Source organism: Nannobrachium achirus (genome assembly GCF_963921795.1).
Source record: "Nannobrachium achirus genome assembly, chromosome: 6".
Classification (NCBI taxonomy): domain Eukaryota; kingdom Metazoa; phylum Chordata; class Actinopteri; order Myctophiformes; family Myctophidae; genus Nannobrachium; species Nannobrachium achirus.
The window spans coordinates 56,242,713-56,260,865 of NC_137815.1; the positions used below are offsets into that span (position 1 = coordinate 56,242,713).

Sequence of the window (18,153 nt, forward strand, 5' to 3'; positions counted from 1 at the left end):
GGATCGCAGATTTGCATGCATGCGGCGCTGGTCAGGTCCGCGGACTACTGGTTGAGAAACACTAGCTGGTCTGTTGGTGTGCCGCGTCATAGCAGTGCGCGCTGACTGGATGTGTTGTTTACCTCCTGCCTTGCATGCATGCTTGACACGAAAGCTTGCTTATTTAATGGCAACGTCGCCTCGTGTGCAGTGAATTTGTCAAGATTGACAATAAAACACAACACAAAATAAATACACTACTCGTGTCTCGCCGTTAATGCGACACACCCGTGGACACGGTCGGGCCGGGAGTGCGAGCCAGCGAGGCAGACCAAACAAAGCTCCACATTTGATAGCCTGAGCGCTCCCACAACGGAACGGTTCCATGGACTCCGCTTCTAGTCTATAGAGAACAGACTCCATGCTAACGCAAGGAAGAGCAATTGTTTATTATAATTATTATTAGGGCTTTGATGCAAGTTCTGGTGGGTGCTGCTGCAAGTTGTGTTGCTTAAAGTAATGCGCCGTTGTGGTCTCCTCTCAGCTGCAGCTTAGTATAGCGGGGGAGAAAAAAAAGTGAAAAAAGTCGATCGACGCGTCGATTTTCGGCCGCGACGGGTCGATTCGCAAATAATGCGTCGATTAACATCCCTAGTTGTAGGTTGTGTGAGTGTCAGGTTGTTGTAGCGATAATGTTTTTGTAAGCAGTCTCTGGATCATTGGAATGGTCCCTTCTTCTCTCAGTAGTCGATTGAATTCCCTTTGAGTGGCCTCTTCTCTCCTCGCCTCCAGAGCAGGGAAGGAAGTAGTTGATATCTCAATGATGCGGCAGTACCTTCCCTGCAGGCTTTCCAGATCCTGGAGCAAGTGTTTTGGGAGGCCCAGACAGGTGAAGCATATTGAAGTATTTAAACTGATAGTTTACTGTGTACTTTGACAACACCTTCATGAGAACAGAACTGTATAGTATTGAGTCCCCCTCACCAGATACTGTATCAGTCTGGTGAGGGCGGAAAACCAGAATTCGCCACAGGGGATATTCTGCTGCCTCTAGTGGCATGTTTAAAAACTACTGTAAACTTAGCCGCAAGCAAATAATACTATCTGGCATCTGATCTAAGTTGCAATACCAACCCTTGACAGCCCATTCATGGAAACCGCCCTGTCCTGTCCTATTGTATTAAACCACGTTAAATTCAAGGAATGTATTTACAGAAAGTTGTTCATAACATGGCTTCGATGGATCTTTATTAAATAAGAAACTTGACAGATACAAAGAGGATAACCCAATCTTTCCTTACAGCTGCAATATTGGTGAGTTTTACGACTCACTGAGTTATCATATAGGACCTTTCTGTTTAAATGAATGGACTGTCAAGGGTTGGTATTGCAACTTAGGATGCCAGATTGCTTGCGGCTACTGCAAACTGGTAGAGACATGGCATGGTGGAGCGTGCGATTTATGGGGAGAGGGATCAAATGCCACCCCTCTTGTGCCTCTTGGCCCACTGGAAATACCCTGCTACACCAGTAGTAGGTCTCAAAGTGGGGCCCAGGGACCCTCATGGTTGCTTGAGGGTTCCAAATGTAACTCTGACAGTGTACAAATGGAACGAAATGGACCTCCAATATGTCTGCTGAGCATGGAGGCTGTTCCGACCATAAAAAAGAGAACATTGTTATCACTTTTGCAACATTCTGTGGTCTTACTTGTTTAAAAACAGTTATGCAAATCATATTGTTCTACTCAATTCAGCAGTCACTACTGTTGGTCTATGGAGAGGTGGCCTAGTTGGTGTAAGACTTCCGGCCTGAAATGTCCCATTCCATTCCTGCCTTGTTCAATATCATGAGTCCTGGGAATTATCTCACATTTTCATGTTCTGGAATTTGACATTTCCAGGGGTTGTGGTAAGCTGCGAAAAGACTGTGTGACCCAGACAAGAATGGCAGAAACGGATGGATAATGAGATAGAGTGAACTTCAGGAGATGGTGTGGGCAGTCTTTCAGACAGTAAGGACCAGATGGCCTGTCGCCGGTTAAGCAATGAAAAGGTCAAAGGAACGTTAGCCAACATAGATACTGTCACAAACTGCCTTGCGCGTGACACCTCAGAGTGGGAGATGCCATCAGTTTGAAGCTGATGCGCTTAATCTGAGTTTCTCTTGAGTGAAGGCAAAATGCTACCCTCAGGAAAGTGTGTGGGAGGGAGCCAACACAGCAATAGGAAGAGAGAGACTGGCATAGACAGAAATGGCAAAGGAGAGATGGGGACGGTGATTGCCGTATGGAACAGAATCAACACTAAGTTAGTGTGTAGTGGCTGCCAAACCCATATGAGAAAAATCCCTCTCACACCCCATCTGGCTTGAGGGCTCCCCATGGCTTATGTGCGTCAGCCAAACTGTTACAATTTGTGTCCAACCTGGGGGCCCTGTGGTCCTTAATTGCAGACCCATAACCCCTGTCTTTAATTCAAGCATGTGAAGGCCTCTTGAGATAACCATGAATATTACAATTCCTTTGGTTTACAGGGAGGTCCTGGTGTTTGATCAGTAAATGAGGGATGGAAGGACGGACTGCAAAGAGCTGCAATGTACTAATTTCGGAGGCTGGCTTCCTTTTAAGTTCAAACATGTTTTTAAAAGAAAATTAATTAATTGAGCAGTTAAAAGGGCCGCAATTGCCTGATAATTGAAAAACGGTACCCTCTATTAAAATGCTACCTGGTGCTGATGGGGTAAATTAACTCAAAGGGCAAAATAAATCTCCTTCAGCTCACTCACTAGACACTTCCACAAATCCAAGGGTAACCGGAATGCTCGCCTTAAAACACTCTCGCCCTGATTTGTTTCCGCCGATCTCACGCCGACCGCTCGGTGGGGCGGTTCTTGTATTCTTGTATTTGTTTTACTTGTTAGAAATACGTTTAGGACTGGGCAGAGTTTTACTGAGGTTAAGGCTAGGAATAAGGTTAGGTTTAACCGTTTAGGCATAGTTTACGGAGGTTACGTTTAGGAATACCAGGCAGAGACCGGTCTACCATTCCAAGGCGACTGTGTTTTTGTCAGTGTGGGAAAAATAGGACTGCTTGACCACTGTCCTGGCATTTGAACGCCATACCTCTGTGTAACTTTGTGTACTGCTGTTTTGGACAAGACTCCCTTGCAAAATAGATTTTAATCTTAATGGGACTATTCCTGGTAAAATAACCCCGACATAAAATACATTTTTAAATAATGTTACATCTTCTGGAACCATTCATTTTTATTGCCATGATGCCTATCTTGTCTAATAGGCTACACTGTAAAATCCTGAGTAGGCCTAAACAGTACAAATGTAACCAGTTGTACCCATAAGGGTCCATGCCTCTGTGTGCCTCTGCTTTTGATTTCCCCTGTCATGAATTCTTATCACTGGAGGGGATGTGTATTCCCCTGCATCTGCAGATTGAATTAAATACTGTGATCTGATTAATCACATTAATCCTGGCCTCCCTCAAGGCCTTCCTCTTGTATATATCTAAAGCTCACTGTGGTGGAATTCAGATCAATCAATAATCATGAGAAAATGAGGAGACAAGACAATTATATTAGGTGGTGGTGTGGTCAAGTTTATATAACATGATATCATGGACAGAAATACAATTAACACTCTGGGCAGTGGTAAAAGAGTTCTGCCCAGAAGAATGGTCAAACACTAGAGTTATACTGTGGCTTCAAGGCCTCTGGAACAAGCTGTACCATAACAAGATAGGCTTTACCAAAACAATAACTACTCAGTCCTAGGTAGACATCTAGACTCTTACAAGCTTTACAGTATCAATGATGTGTCATTAGGCTAGATATTAATATAATCAATGAACACTTTATCTACTCTATAACGTCACACATAATCAATCATGATAAACTCTAATCTACTATCTATATATATGTATATATATAAATTATTTTACATTATTGCACAGCTTGTTTGAATGCTTGATTCTGATTGGTCAAGCGGTGAAATCAGCGGTGAATTATAGGTGAATAATGATCGCTCTGCTCTATAATGCACCGCTGTCTAATCTAAGAATTTGAATATGTCAGCCATGTAAACAAACACACAGCGTCATTTACAACTATAAACGTTGCTCTCAAGAATGTTTTTGAAAACATTTGAAGCGAGAAATAGACAATGCAGTAACCAAATATGGATTCTATTTGATTAACATTCCTTGTTTGCGTCGAGGCGACGTTGCGCATATCAACCTGTCGGGCTCCTATCACTCGATAATCACCGATGAGTCAAGGACCCCCAACTTGATATGTTTTTGGCAAAGGACCCACATTTGAAAAGATTTTATGCCAGGAAGAAGATTTTTATTTAAAGAATTAAAAAGAATTGCAAATACAGCCCTAATGGAAAATCATTGTGACGCTATATGTTAACTTCTTTTGCCCCCACTCCCCGAAGGACCCCTGGGGGTCCCCAGACCCCACTTTGAGAACCACTGCTTTAGAGAACAACTCAACATGTCTTCCTGTTGGTCTGTGGCAGACATAATTGTGTGTGTAACTTTTTCAGCCCATGCCCATTATCCAAGACCCTTTAAACTTACTGTACAGTCGAACGCGTACCCCCTGCTGTGCACTTTTAACTCGCAAAGCTTAATTGAATTCCATTCAGCAGGTGTATATAAATACGTGCAGCTCTGTCATTAACTCGTCCCTGATAATTACCCTATTGTTAATCTAAATGGAACACCCATGCGTACATTTATAATTTTTTTATCTCCCCTCCACATACAGTAGAGTTACGTGGAGACTGGTTTAACAAGCTCTCCTAAGGAGAGCTGAAGTTTTGATTGACGTGCTGTAATTCCCTCCCCGCAACGAGCGCGCACACACACACACACACAGACATACACGCACACACACGCACGTGCGGATGCACACTTTAGTATTACAGTTAATACTATACTTGTGAGGACTTGTCATATCGAGGGCTTGGAGCGCAAAGGGCCTAAGTGACATTTTCGTTTTTTTCACAGGACAGCTTTCCATTGATTGTAATTATTTAATAAAAAGAAATATGTTTAATCAATCTTTAATTACAATCAATGAAAAACTGTCCTGTGAAAAAAATGAAAATGTCACTTAGGCCCTTTGCGCTCCAAGCCCTCGATATTTGAGTGGTGCTATAACCGCTCTTGGCCAAGCTTTGCAGGAGGACGTTTAATGAAATGAACTCGTAAAAAGCACTGGTCACTTCACATTGGGTGTGATTTTTAAACCTAATCCTAAGGCCTGCATTGTACTTCACTGGTGCGTTGTGTGCAACACTGGCAGGTATAGTCGCGGCGTGCGACACTGGCGCGCAGTTAGGCCTACATACAAATCAATCACAGCTCCAAGGAAAACTGTCCTCACAATTTCTGTTTCTCAAATTATACTTGTGGGGACACTACAAGCAAGAACACACACATGCATTGCAGGTACACACACACACACACACACGCACGCACGCACGCACGCACGCGCACGCACGCACGCGTATGCACACTTGTCCCTTACTCCTGACAGCAATTAGCAGTTGCTAAACCCCTGCAAAGCAACCAGAATGAAAACACTGATCATAAGTTATTCCATTCATCCTGTGAGGGGATTAGACATGCATTGTCTCCACAATGGATGTCTTTACTGCTGCCTTCCTGCTTCTTCACTGTCATGGCCTCTAAACCACATCTCATGTTTGTGGAAAAAATACTAGTAGGGGTTGACTTGCAGACACATGGACTACAAGCTCACAACGTGTCACTTGGTAGCCTCTTGAGGCTGAGGAACAGACATAGAGGGCATTCCCTTTTCTTTGACGACGGTTAGCCAGATTGGTCACTTGGTGACACATTGTGCGCTTGCAGATCTGCTGCTTTCATTATTAGAAATTAGTGATTAATTGATGATTGATAGGTGATTAAAGGTAGGGTAAGTGATGTTTGTTAAAGTAAGTTGTAAATAAGTGTTAAATAAGTCTATGTTCTGATACTCATCCCTAAAGAGTCTGCTCTTTAGTATACATCAAATGCATTTTCAGGTAGGGGCCGGAACTCATCCAGAATACATTAACAATTTAAGTGAAATTGGAAGTGATGATACCAAGAAATGAGCAGAAACATGTTGAACTGTTACACTATACATTTTAAACTAGCTGATTAACGGCTACTCTCCTGATTGGCTCAAATGTTGCCACCCTCCTGCAAATGTAGGCCTATTTCCTGTTTGTTAAAGTTGGATGAGGAGTCACCAAATGTATCTTTTGGGCCTTGAGCTGAAAGGGAACCCGGCCTTGCTCTAAATCACTTGTTGGTCCCCTGCAGACACTAAGAAACAATGCTCCAAATATACTCTAAAACAGGGGTCTTCAACGTTTTCAGGCCAAGGACCCCTTAGTTGAGAGAGAGATGAAGCAGGGACCCCCACAACCTTATCATAGTTCCATATATTTTCATGTTTGACAGCACAATCATCAGTGTATTTAACCACTTGAACCGTCAATACTTAATAAACTTGACCTTACACTCTGTACTTAGTCTGCTCTTTTTACCAAAGATCTCTGCCGAAAATAGCCCAATCTACAAGCTCACAACGCCTCGCAGCTCAAGGTGTTGTGAGCTTGTAGATCTGCTATTTTTGACTAAAGTTCTCAGAATATGGACGCTAGGGTTCAAGTGGTTATTATAAAAAGGAGAAAAAAAACATTCTATCACTAAATATATTGAAATATTGTCAGGCAGGTCAGGCTAACATCAAATCTGGAAATGAAGTTGTAGACCTGTTTACAAAACAGCAAAATTCCTGGAGAGATATAGGAAAAGGTTTTGTGTTGTTTTTTAACTGATTGGATTTCTCAGAGGAGAAAACCTTGCACTCCACATATTGGAATTGATTCCGTTGACTGCAGCGTTCCAGATATTTACCTTCTAGCTAATTGCGAGAGGCAGTCCCATTCAACACAGGAAGGCTAAGACACACTGAGGACCAATGCATTTTCTTCTATGTCCTTTGGACCACTGCCACTCGCTCCATTAAAAGGGTTGGCTCATTCTGAGAGGCTTTTGCACGGAACTGAACCGCCCTGCTGTCTGACTTCAGCTGCTTTACAAAGTGGGGTGTAACAGTGCTAGAAGAACGCTGGCAAGATCACTGCTGGCTTTTGAATCTGTGAGACAACAAAGTGTTGTAGTCGGTATAGATCTTCGGCAGTGATCCTCAACCTTTTTCGTTTCAAGGACCTCCATATCTTCACTGTCGCGCAGGGACCTTGTATCTCCAAGTTTCCAAGTGTGTAGGTTTTTTTTTATTAAGCCCTGCTTAATCATACAAGACTGTCTCACAAAACGAGCGAAAATAGTCAATCTACAAGCACACAACGTGTCGCGGTGCGAGGCGTTGTGTGCTTGTAGATCGTCTATTTTCACTATTTTAAATAATTTCTAAAATGATTGCGACCGTCAGGTCGCATTTACTACCAAAACCTCCACCGGCTGTCCATCCGTCAGTCAGTCAGTCAGTCCGTCCGTCACACGTCACACGTCACACTTTTGCCCTGCTCATATCTCCGCAACCGGTGCCCCGATCCATGCCAAATTTTGCACACACACTCCTTGCCTGCCAAACTACAACCTCAATTCTCACATGCCCCTCTTCTAGCGCCACCATGAGGCCCATTCTTGCAAAACACATTTTTGGACACTGCTCCTACAATTTTTGCCCTAAAATCACGCAAATCGGTACACAGTATGTCTACACTCATCTCTTCAACATGGATCTGTCACCTTTAGCGCCACCTTGAGGCAGATTTCTTATAACACTTTTCTGGACACTACTCCTACACATTTGGCCCTAGAATCACGCAAATCGCTACACAGTATGTCTACACTCATGTCATCAACATGGATCTGTCCCATATAGCGCCCCCATCAGGCCGCTTTTTTCAAACACATTATTGGACACTGCTCCTACAAATTTTGCCCTAAAATCACGAAAATCTGTACACCCCACATTCTCTGAGCCAACCAAAACTATACATGCACACAACTAGGAACCAATGCCAGTTACAGCCGTCTTTGTGTATACATGTGACCTGACGGTCGCTTATCTCCCGATTAGGGAGTCTTACTGGTAAATACAAAATGAACGGTTTCGGACATACAAGGTTTCCACCCGACAACAACGATATGCATTAGGCCACGGACCCCGCATGTTTTTGAATCTCTGGGACCCCAGTCTGTAAAATAGTTGTACAAAATCTTTTAGCTTGGGCCCCCTGGAAACCCCTGGAAGGACCCCTGGTGGCCCCTGAACCACAATGAGATTTGCTTGTTATATGTTTTTCATGAAGGAAGATGATTTGCTAAAAAGACACCACTTGTAACTTAGAGAGTGGTCACATTTGCCTTGATTGCGCGACGATCGGTCTGAAATGGTTTCCTGATTGATGATTATTTCCGAGGCACTTAAAAAAAAACATTCAACTCTTTACTATGATTGCCTCATTCCCTTGAAATTGAAATGAACACAGAGCTTGACGAAGTAAAGTAATATTTTTCAAGGAACTGTCACATCATTCAGGCTATAAATTTAATTCTACAGTGTTGGTGTCGCACACCAAATAGCATACTGTATCTACAAGCTCACAACGTGACGCATTGTCAGCTATTTTCAGACATGTCATGCAACCAAGTATATATCATGCATAATTTATTCATGTGTCTTTGTACCCTACAGATCAGGAGCGGATAGGAAAAGACTCCATCTATGAACAAGAAGGCAAGGTGCAGTTTGTTATTGATGCTGTCTATGCGATGGCACATGCCCTGCACAATATGCACAGGGAACTGTGCCCAGACAAGGTGGGCCTCTGCTCCAAAATGGACCCCATCAACGGCACTCTGCTGCTCAAGCACATTCGCCTCCTCAATTTCGCAGGTCAGTCAGGTTTATTTTGGAACTTAATGCATGCTCATTTATCTCACTGCAAGGTAATGTTTCCTCTTTCATATACCGTTGGGTGCAATTTATACAGAGTAGAGACAGGCATTGGAAAAGTATACAATGATTTCTTCTATCCCTTTTGAGAAATGATTTTCAAACTTTATTTCCCGGGACAAAATTTTTTTTTTTCCTCACAATCTTTATCTTTGCCAACCAGACCGATTTTTATTTCCCCACATACTTTACAGTGCATTGATCTGAAAGACCAATAACCTGAATACACTTTCTTCAGCATCAGTGTTCATTTTTAATTCATTTAAACACATTTCCATTGTTATTCTGTTTTATGTAGCCATACAATATGGATTATTGCTTACCTTATATACAGAATATGGTGTTATACTGTGCATCAAGAATTATTGCATAGATTGGATGAGAAGTTCAGTCACCTGTGAGAGATTCTGCGTAGAGCCACTGCTCCTTGACTTGGAAAGGAGCCAGCTTAGGTGGTTCCTAGTATGGATACCTCCCGAGCATCTCTCTCGCTGCATGTCCCACTGGGAGGAGACCCCGGTAGACCAAACTCCATATGGGGGATTACATCTCCACACTGACCTGGCTACGCCTCAGGATCCCCCAGGAGGAAACGGCTAATGTAGCAGGAAAGGGAAGTCTGGAGCTCCCTGCTGGAAACTGTTGCCCCCACGACCTGACTCCGGATAAGCGGTTGAAGATGGATGGATGGATCATGCAAGCAGCCATTTTCCCTTCCCTTTTCACTCCTGGCGTATACTGTAACTTACATGGAAATATTACCCAAATGGGTCCCTTTGGTTCCACTTGTGCACTCTCATGGGGTCTAATCAAGTACTTAGTTCCTACTGGCATACCTTACATGAAAACTTTGCTAAAGTAACCTTGGTTATTATAGTGTTTATTCATTATTTTTAAACAGGATAGTAACGTTAATAACATCTAGTATTATCCACCAGACTAAAATCATGACTGTGCAAATTACACTGTGCAAAACTCTAACATGCTCAAACATCATCAATAAGGTTATATACACTATACAACATATGGTAAGTAACATTGTAATCATATAGAGTGTTTGTTCAGTATCAGGAGTCTCCATGTCTCTCTACTGTTGCTCTTTAGTAAACAATATCTGGGCAATGGGCATCATGTTCCACCAGACAGTTCTATTCTTTTTTGTCCATCACAATTTCACTGGAGTAACCTTGTCTTGGAGAATACAATTCACAGTTTAAACATGAAGCTATGAATTCACATTTTAGAAAGTGTCTGTGAAAGTGAAGTATTGATTTGACATGTACTGTATTATGCATGTACAGTACATGTATCCATTCCATACATTGTGGACCATTGCAACAATGCATACATGTAGCCAATAGCCATACATTGTGGACCTTTGCAGACATACTGTATATAAATTATGTAGCCAAACATTATGGACCATTGCATTGGCTCCCCGGACATAAAATAGGTGCCAGTGCCCCCATTGATTCCGGATGTAGACCCAAATGCATTTGGGTCTCCATCCGGAATCAATGGGCCTACAAAGAGTCCCCTCATTTATTGGCTTAGAATGTGACAAAAACAACAAAATATTATTGAACTCAAAGCTCCATGGGGTGAGTAATCGATAGAAAAACAAAACAAAAACATTTTGGGGATGAACTACTCCTTTAATGGGAAACCAAAATGATCAATCTGGGTAGCTCAGTCGGTAGAGCACTTGTCTTTGGACCATAAGATTCTTGGTTGAGAAGCACAGTAACTAAGTCATGCAGTAAATACTGGGAGCTGACGGTAGGTGTGGCATCCATCTCCCAAGGGTCAGGTGTATTGAAAAACTGATACACACCCTTGTTGGGCTGATACTGACAATAAGCCACTCTGACCTACAGTACTTACTTAACCCATTACAGTATTTACCCATTAAAACCGGGAATGTTTCTGTGTGATTTTAGATTTTAGCTATAGCATCATGCGTTTTTCAGAAAACTCTTAGGATTTATAACATTGGTTTAGAACAGTGGTACTCAAAAATAGCAGATATACAAGGCTAGCTCACAGCTCACTTTGTGCCGTGCTGCGAGCTTGTACATGTGCTATTTTTTGAACATGTTTGAAAAATATTGAAATGTTCAATTTGAAAGTCTTCTCTTCTGGGGGTTCCTGTCTCAAAAAACATTCAGACATCGTATGACATCAAACTATATAGCAAGTCATAAAGCTTACGGAATGACATGAAACAATGTGTTTTAAGTCAATGTATCCCTGAGAAATACACCGAAAACATTGGGTATGTTTGCCACACTTGACGTCCTCACATCACAGAACAATGGGAGTTGTAGGTTGAAGATTCCCTTAAAATATCCTCTCTCACTTTCCATGCTTTGTTCCAGTTTGTTCAATAAATTGTACATCAATGCTTTTTGTCTAAATAGCCATTCTACCATGATGTGTTCATCTTTTTAATCAACAATAACTATAACCCTCCTATTACACTACTACACTATAACCAAACAGGAGAGAGCCTTTTGTACCACAACCACTTATACTGATCAGGCACAATGAATTGGATAGAAATTGTAAAAGTGATGGCGACAGGGGCCCTGTGGAATGTTATGGGGTCATGAGCACTGTTTCTGGTTCAGATCTACAGTATTAGCAGCACTAAAGAGTCACAGTCTCACTGTGTAAAGGCTCAATTTGACCCCAACTTCAGTTTCCCTTGCTGTTCATTGATATTGGAGCTACAGCGGAATGCTGATGACTGTCTTTTACGTCTTTTAGCTTTGGGAGACATGATCATATTTGACCATGATTGTTATAAGCCACAGTAATGATGCTGTTCACATCATATCATATCATGCTGTTGCATGCCATAGTCTATTCTCTTTGGAATATCACCTTCACTACCTCTTGTCATGGACTTAGGAATCTTATCTTATCTTATATACAACTATAATTCAAGAGGGGTCCCCCAATTCATTGTGCCAGGATGGCAGGCAGAGGAACACTCAAAATCAACTGGGTTTACGACTCAGGCCACGTTATAGGCTATCTTTCCTACTAGACTTACAAGTCTTACATGATAATGTAACTTTTTACAACATTTTCGGAGGGCATGCTTCACGTGACATCACAATATCACCAGAGGCTTGGACCGTGACATCACAATATCGTCATGCTTCACGTGACATCACAATATCACCTTATTAACATTCTCGCCCTATAAGGGCGAGAATGTGATATCACAATATCTCCAGGGCATGGCCACATTATAGGCTTCCTTCAATAGACCTACATAATGAATAATCTAACGTTTTGCAAAACGTCATGCCTAATACGTCCTAATATGTATCGCTGATTCGATATAATAAGAAAGAATCCGTACCTATAGATTTCCCTAAATTCACAGACACCTTCTGGAATCCCTGTCCCTGACCATAACCTGAAACTGAAAGTAGGAGCACCTGTTAGGCTGCTTAGAAACCTGCAAACAGATCCCAACCGCACTCTCAAGAACGGCACCAGAATGATAGTGTTGCTACAGGGACAAACAAGGGTGAAATAATCTTACTCCCAAGAATCCCCCATCATGACAGAAGTAGAGATCTTCCCTTCACCCTTTGCAGACACCAATTCCCTATCAGGTTAGCTTTCTCTCAGTTACCATCAATAAAGGTCAGGGCCAAGAAAACGATAGAGTTGGCGTCTACTTACCTCAGCTCGTGTTCGCTCACGGCCATCTACTTACCTCAACCCGTATTCACTCACAGCCATCTACTTACCTCAGCCCGTGTTCGCTCACGGCAAGAGGAAAGAAAGCCAGCGCTGTCAAGGTTTACATTGTGGATAATGACGAGGGCATTACTGACAACATTGTTTACACGGAACTCCTTTAATTCTCCATCCTACTATTATCATTTTAACCCAGAATTGGCCAACTTTTTTTATTTCTGATTTCACCATACCACGTTCACAGAAAACCCCAACAGGGTCGCTACACTAAGGAGAGAGAGAGAGAGAGAGAGAGAGAGAGAGAGAGAGAGAGAGAGAGAGAGAGAGAGGCTTTTGTCAATTAAATACAAGGGAGGCCAAGGTACTGTATGGAGACTAGAGAAAAGTAAGGAATTTAAGTGCTGCAGCCTAAGTGTGCTCTTGCCTGCCTCCTGCCTGCCCCCTCCTGACTTACACCCCAGATGGGCGGGAGGAGTAGGACAAAGGCCCTATTTCCTCCCAGAAACTTTGAAAGCCATTTGTTGTGTTTGGGTCAATTAACGTTTTTGACTAGGACCTGTTTGGCACACCTCTCTGCTACCATATCATTTCAGAACATAATATTGACGGCAAGGATCGAGCTTGTGTTCTCACCGCCTCCTGCTTTACTGGCACTCCCCGGCGAGCCTCCTCTTTCTTGGACTCGCTGGCATGAGTCGTTTGAGACCTACAGTACATCATGGCTCCCAGACTGACAGACCTGAGTGATGCATGGAAAAGAGGCATCCTAATCCACTGTCTTGGCATGGAGAGACAGCGGATATTTAAGATTGTAGGACCGCTGAAAAATATTTGGACTGCGTCACATACTGTCTGGTCATTTCTCAGCCGCTCAGTGTTATTCTCTGGAGGATTTTATTTCGCTGGCGCAGACAGCAAGAGAGTGAGTCAGTTCATAAATATTTGGTCGATTTGAAGTGTTTAGCCAGCGTGTGTAAGTTTGGAGCAATGCAAAATGAACTGATTGGAGACCAGTTGGCTGAGCACACAAACAAAACAACCCATAGGTTTGGGAGAAATTGATAGTCCCCGGTTGACCTGACTCTTAATAAGGCTGAGGAAATAGCTTTCCAATTTGAGTCAGTTGTGGTTTTTGCCGCTCAGTTGGCTTGCACCTCAGCTCCTCTACCTCTCATTCAACTCCAGGACGCTTTTCATGTAAACTACGCTGGACGCCAACAGACTCCATGTGTGTCGCTGCGGTACTACTGGTCAATCAATCAACCTTTGCGGTAGCCACCACTTCAAGACAACCCTCCTCAGGTATTGACCTAGCACGTACGATACACTCTGTGAGCTCTACTCGCCGCACCTTGGATTTCAAATCTGGTGGTTGCGTGGAGGAAGACAGGAAAACCGCACTTGTGTGTCGACCTCAAGATGGTTAATAAGGCGATCCTCCCTGACAAGTACCTGCTGCCTACTGTACAGTGGAAGAACTGACCACTCAGTTCCATGGTTCCACCACATTCACCAAGCTCCATCTCCACCAGGGTTATCTATCTGCAGGTCCCGTTGCATAACTGAAACTTCATTGCCTCTGTCACGCACATGGGGGTGTTTCAATACTTCAGAATGCCTTTTGGGCTTAACCCTGCTACTAGCTGTTTTCAGAAAGTTATGGCCACCATACTGGAAGATTGTCATACACGATCCAACCCCTGCTGTCCACGACGAGTACCTTCGCTAGAGATAGAGTTCGTGGGGTTCCGCCTGACTGCCGAGGGCCTCCGTCCACTTCAGTCTAACGTGGTAACCTGGTGACGTGGCCTGGCATTGACAGGGACATCAAGGTCTTAGTGAGGGACTGCACAGCTTTCCTTGTGAGGCAAGCTGTCTGCACAGCCACCGCTGCAACCTCCAGCGTTTCATGGCGGTGGTCTACGACCTTCATTCCAAGTGGCATGAGATGCTCTCCACTGGGAATGTTATCACCCATGCGACTGACTTCCTAGACTCGATTGGCCCTGAAGGGCTTCCATTGGCTTTGGGCCAACTGGATGTGTGTGTCTATAAAAGGAATTTGACAGTGGTTTGGCTGGATTCAAGAGATATATGCAACATACTAAATCACTGTCGTTCTAGGCAGATTAGCTATGGTATGGAAATAGACTACTAAAGTTTGCCGTCATTTTGTTGCCCAAATAAGGGTTTCTGGATCCCAGGGGTGAGACCAAGATGGTAGCATGCACAGTGACCAATGCCCACCATTTAGCTATGGTATGGAAATAGACTACTAAAGTTTGCCGTCATTTTGTTGTCCAAATAAGGGTTTCTGGATCCCAGGGGTGAGACCAAGATGGTAGCATGCACAGTGACCAATGCCCACCATTTATTTTACAAGGTTTCAAACATTGTATTGCATAATAATAAACATATTGTAATATGATTTCGTTTTTCCTCATTTGGACAACATTTCAGGTCCATCTAACTGTGCACTGCTGTTTATTCTGCTACACACAATCAATCATTTCAGTGATCATTCAAAGTCACATTGTCCCTGATCATGTTCCCAGTCTGTTTGAAACAACATCAGATATGCCTTTGAAACAAATCTGCATCGATATAGTATGTTCAGTTGTTGGGAATTCACTGGTGTCTTTTTTCTGCAGTGAATTTGCTTCCCTGTGTTGTTTTAGGAGAAATGTTGATCATTGCTGTCATATCATGTATTCAATATATCATTTTAGGTTTGAGGTTTTCTTTCAAAGGTAATGTTTATTTATGAAACGCATAGTTTTGGTGCTTGATTCTGTCTGTTCTAAAAATGACATAAAAACACACTGATGTGACTGCATGTATCAGTATTACTGCATCAGTGTGTTGTGTGTGCAACATTTTACAACAAATGCATTACTCTATAAATCACTTTAAAACAAGTCAGTTATAGTTTGTGCAGGCAGTCAGGCACCATTTTCTTTTAGAAATTAGTCTTATGAAATGTTTATTAAAACTGTTTAAAAAGCCATGTGAGACCGTGGTTTACAGTGATTTTAGAACAGCTAAGGGAGTTTTAGGCCCCATAGCTGTCAGTGTATACAGTGTACTATGGCCTCTTGGGGCTTGTTGCTTTAATCTTCATCACGTGGTGCACTCCATAAGAAATCCCTCAAGTCTTATATTCCCTTTAATTAATAGCAAACAAATCAGCCTTTGACAGATAGAAGAATCATTCTTATTTTACTGTCAGCACTTTTGAGGGTGGAAGGGGATACTCACTGAGCACTGAACAGTCACATATGCACTGTGTATTGAACTGCATATATTTGAAGCCATTCTGTCATCCATTCCCCACTGTGCTTGGGCCAACGTGCCCTTTTCAGGCTGCATACATAATGAAACACAACTGATAAAGGTCAAATGTCTGTACTTAAAGTGCAGCCCTTTTGTAATTACTCATAGGGAGAGTAGTATCATTGGCCGACCCCATTGCACTTATCGTTCCATGCCAGTCCTGTAAGTAAGTTGATGGCCGATAACCTTTGTAGTGGACCCCAAGTATTACAGAGGCACTGGCTTTGCTAGGATATTTCTTCCAGTGTGGCAATACTATATAGTTTAACCCATTTAGAACGGGTACACATTTTGTGTTTCATTGTCTCCACCAGCCGAAGGCTGAGGGAGAGTATGTTTTCCCCTCCGTCCGTCCGTCCGTCCGTCCGTCCGTCCGTCCGTCCGTGCGTGCGTCCGTCCGTGCGTCCGTCCGTCCGTGCGTCCGTCCGTCCGTCCGTGCGTGCGTCCGTGCGTCCTCGCAGTTTGTGAGCAGCTAATCTCAGTCACCGTTGGCCCGATCGCTGCCAAACTGAGCACACACACTCCCTGGATGCCAATCTAGAACCTCTGCCCCACATTTTTCAAATCAGCCTCATGGTGGCGCTATAACAGGCCGATTTGTGTGGCCTGGTTGTTACCAGCTAATCTCCGGCGCCGTTGGCCCGATCGCTGCCAAACTGAGCACACACACTCCCTGGATGCTAATTCAGAACCTCTGCCCCACATTTTTTAAATCAGCCTCATGGTGGCGCTATAACAGGCCGATTTGTGTGGCCTGGTGGAGACCTGTGCTCGGAAGAGCACTGCTTCTAGTTATTTTATGCTTTAACTATTGAAAAATAGCAGATATACAAGCTCACAGCGCGGCACCTAGTGCCGCGCTGCAAGCTTGTATATCTGCTATTTTTGAAAAATCGTTAAAATTTGAATTTTGACCCGATTCTATAAGTGTCTTTTGAATCCTTCTAAGGTTTTTTGAAAAAACCTATTGTTTCTATGTCAGCAATCTGGCCAGCCATCGTCAAAGAAAAGGTCCTTTTCACTTAAATGGAGCTCAGTTAGTCTGTTCTTGAGAGACCACTATGTCAGTGGTTCTCAAACCTTTTCATGTGAAGGACCCCCAAAATGATATGTATTTGGCCACAGACCCCCATCTCAAAATATCTAGTTCCAGGGACCACCCAGAAGCAAACTTTGAGTTACAAACGTTCGCTTTGAAAATACATATATTCAAAGATTTGCACACATTTTCACGACTTTTTCCAAAAATAGCAGATCTTCAAGCTCGCAGCTGTGAGCTTGTATATCTGCTATTTTTCACTGGTTAAAGCATTCAATAATTCTAGGCCTAAATGGGTTAACCCTGTTGACTGGGGTCCCCCATAGTTCTATACTTGGTCCACTCCTTTTTCCCCCTCTACACTATGTATATCTCACCGATCTACAAGCTCACACCTGTGAACTTTACTGTATATCGACTATTTTTGCGACGATATAGTAACTGAATCGAAAAATATCGTACCGTTTTGGCTTTGTATGGTATTGTATAGTTTCAAAATGCGGTAATCAGTATCGAATCGTCTTGCAATGCAAATCATTGATTGTATGGATATGTGTGCCTTGTATTTGGCAATTTTAAGAGGGAAAATGAAAAAGAGGGTATAATTACCTTTCCATTCCATATAACTACTCTTGGTCTATCGATAAATGTGTGTAATGTTTTTGTTAGATGATCACAGCGTTTACTTCCATATTATACATTTTCTACACGTTTTACACATATTTAATTTCTTTGCTAAATAGTTACTATATCGATTTTAAATCATTGAATCGAATTGTATCGCCATGAATGAACCAATATCGTCCATGTATCGTATTGTTAACCATGTATCGTGATGCGTATCGCTGCGCTGTATCGTTACCCCTACTACTAGACCTTCAAAATTGTGATGCTCCTAAAACCACAGGTAGTAGTTTTTTAAGATATCTTGTTTAGGAGCAAAGGGTTGGACGGTCACGCTTCATACAACGCAATCATTATAGTGACACAGAAATTTGAAATAGTCATGCATGGTGTCACCCAAATCAATTAATTCTCCAGTGAGCAAGAAT

General features: G+C 42.7%; 1 protein-coding gene across 1 annotated transcript in view; it reads left to right on the forward strand.

Moving 5' to 3' along the window:
- The window catches only part of LOC308286579 (metabotropic glutamate receptor 4-like), a gene marked incomplete at both ends in the record, with an annotated part of 146,845 nt that overhangs the window by 74,529 nt on the left and 54,163 nt on the right, over positions 1 to 18,153 (forward strand). Inside the window, one exon of the mRNA XM_080727654.1 lies at positions 8,749 to 8,949. Coding sequence (XP_080583780.1) covers positions 8,749 to 8,949 — 201 coding nt within the window. The remainder of the gene's footprint in view (positions 1 to 8,748; positions 8,950 to 18,153) is intronic.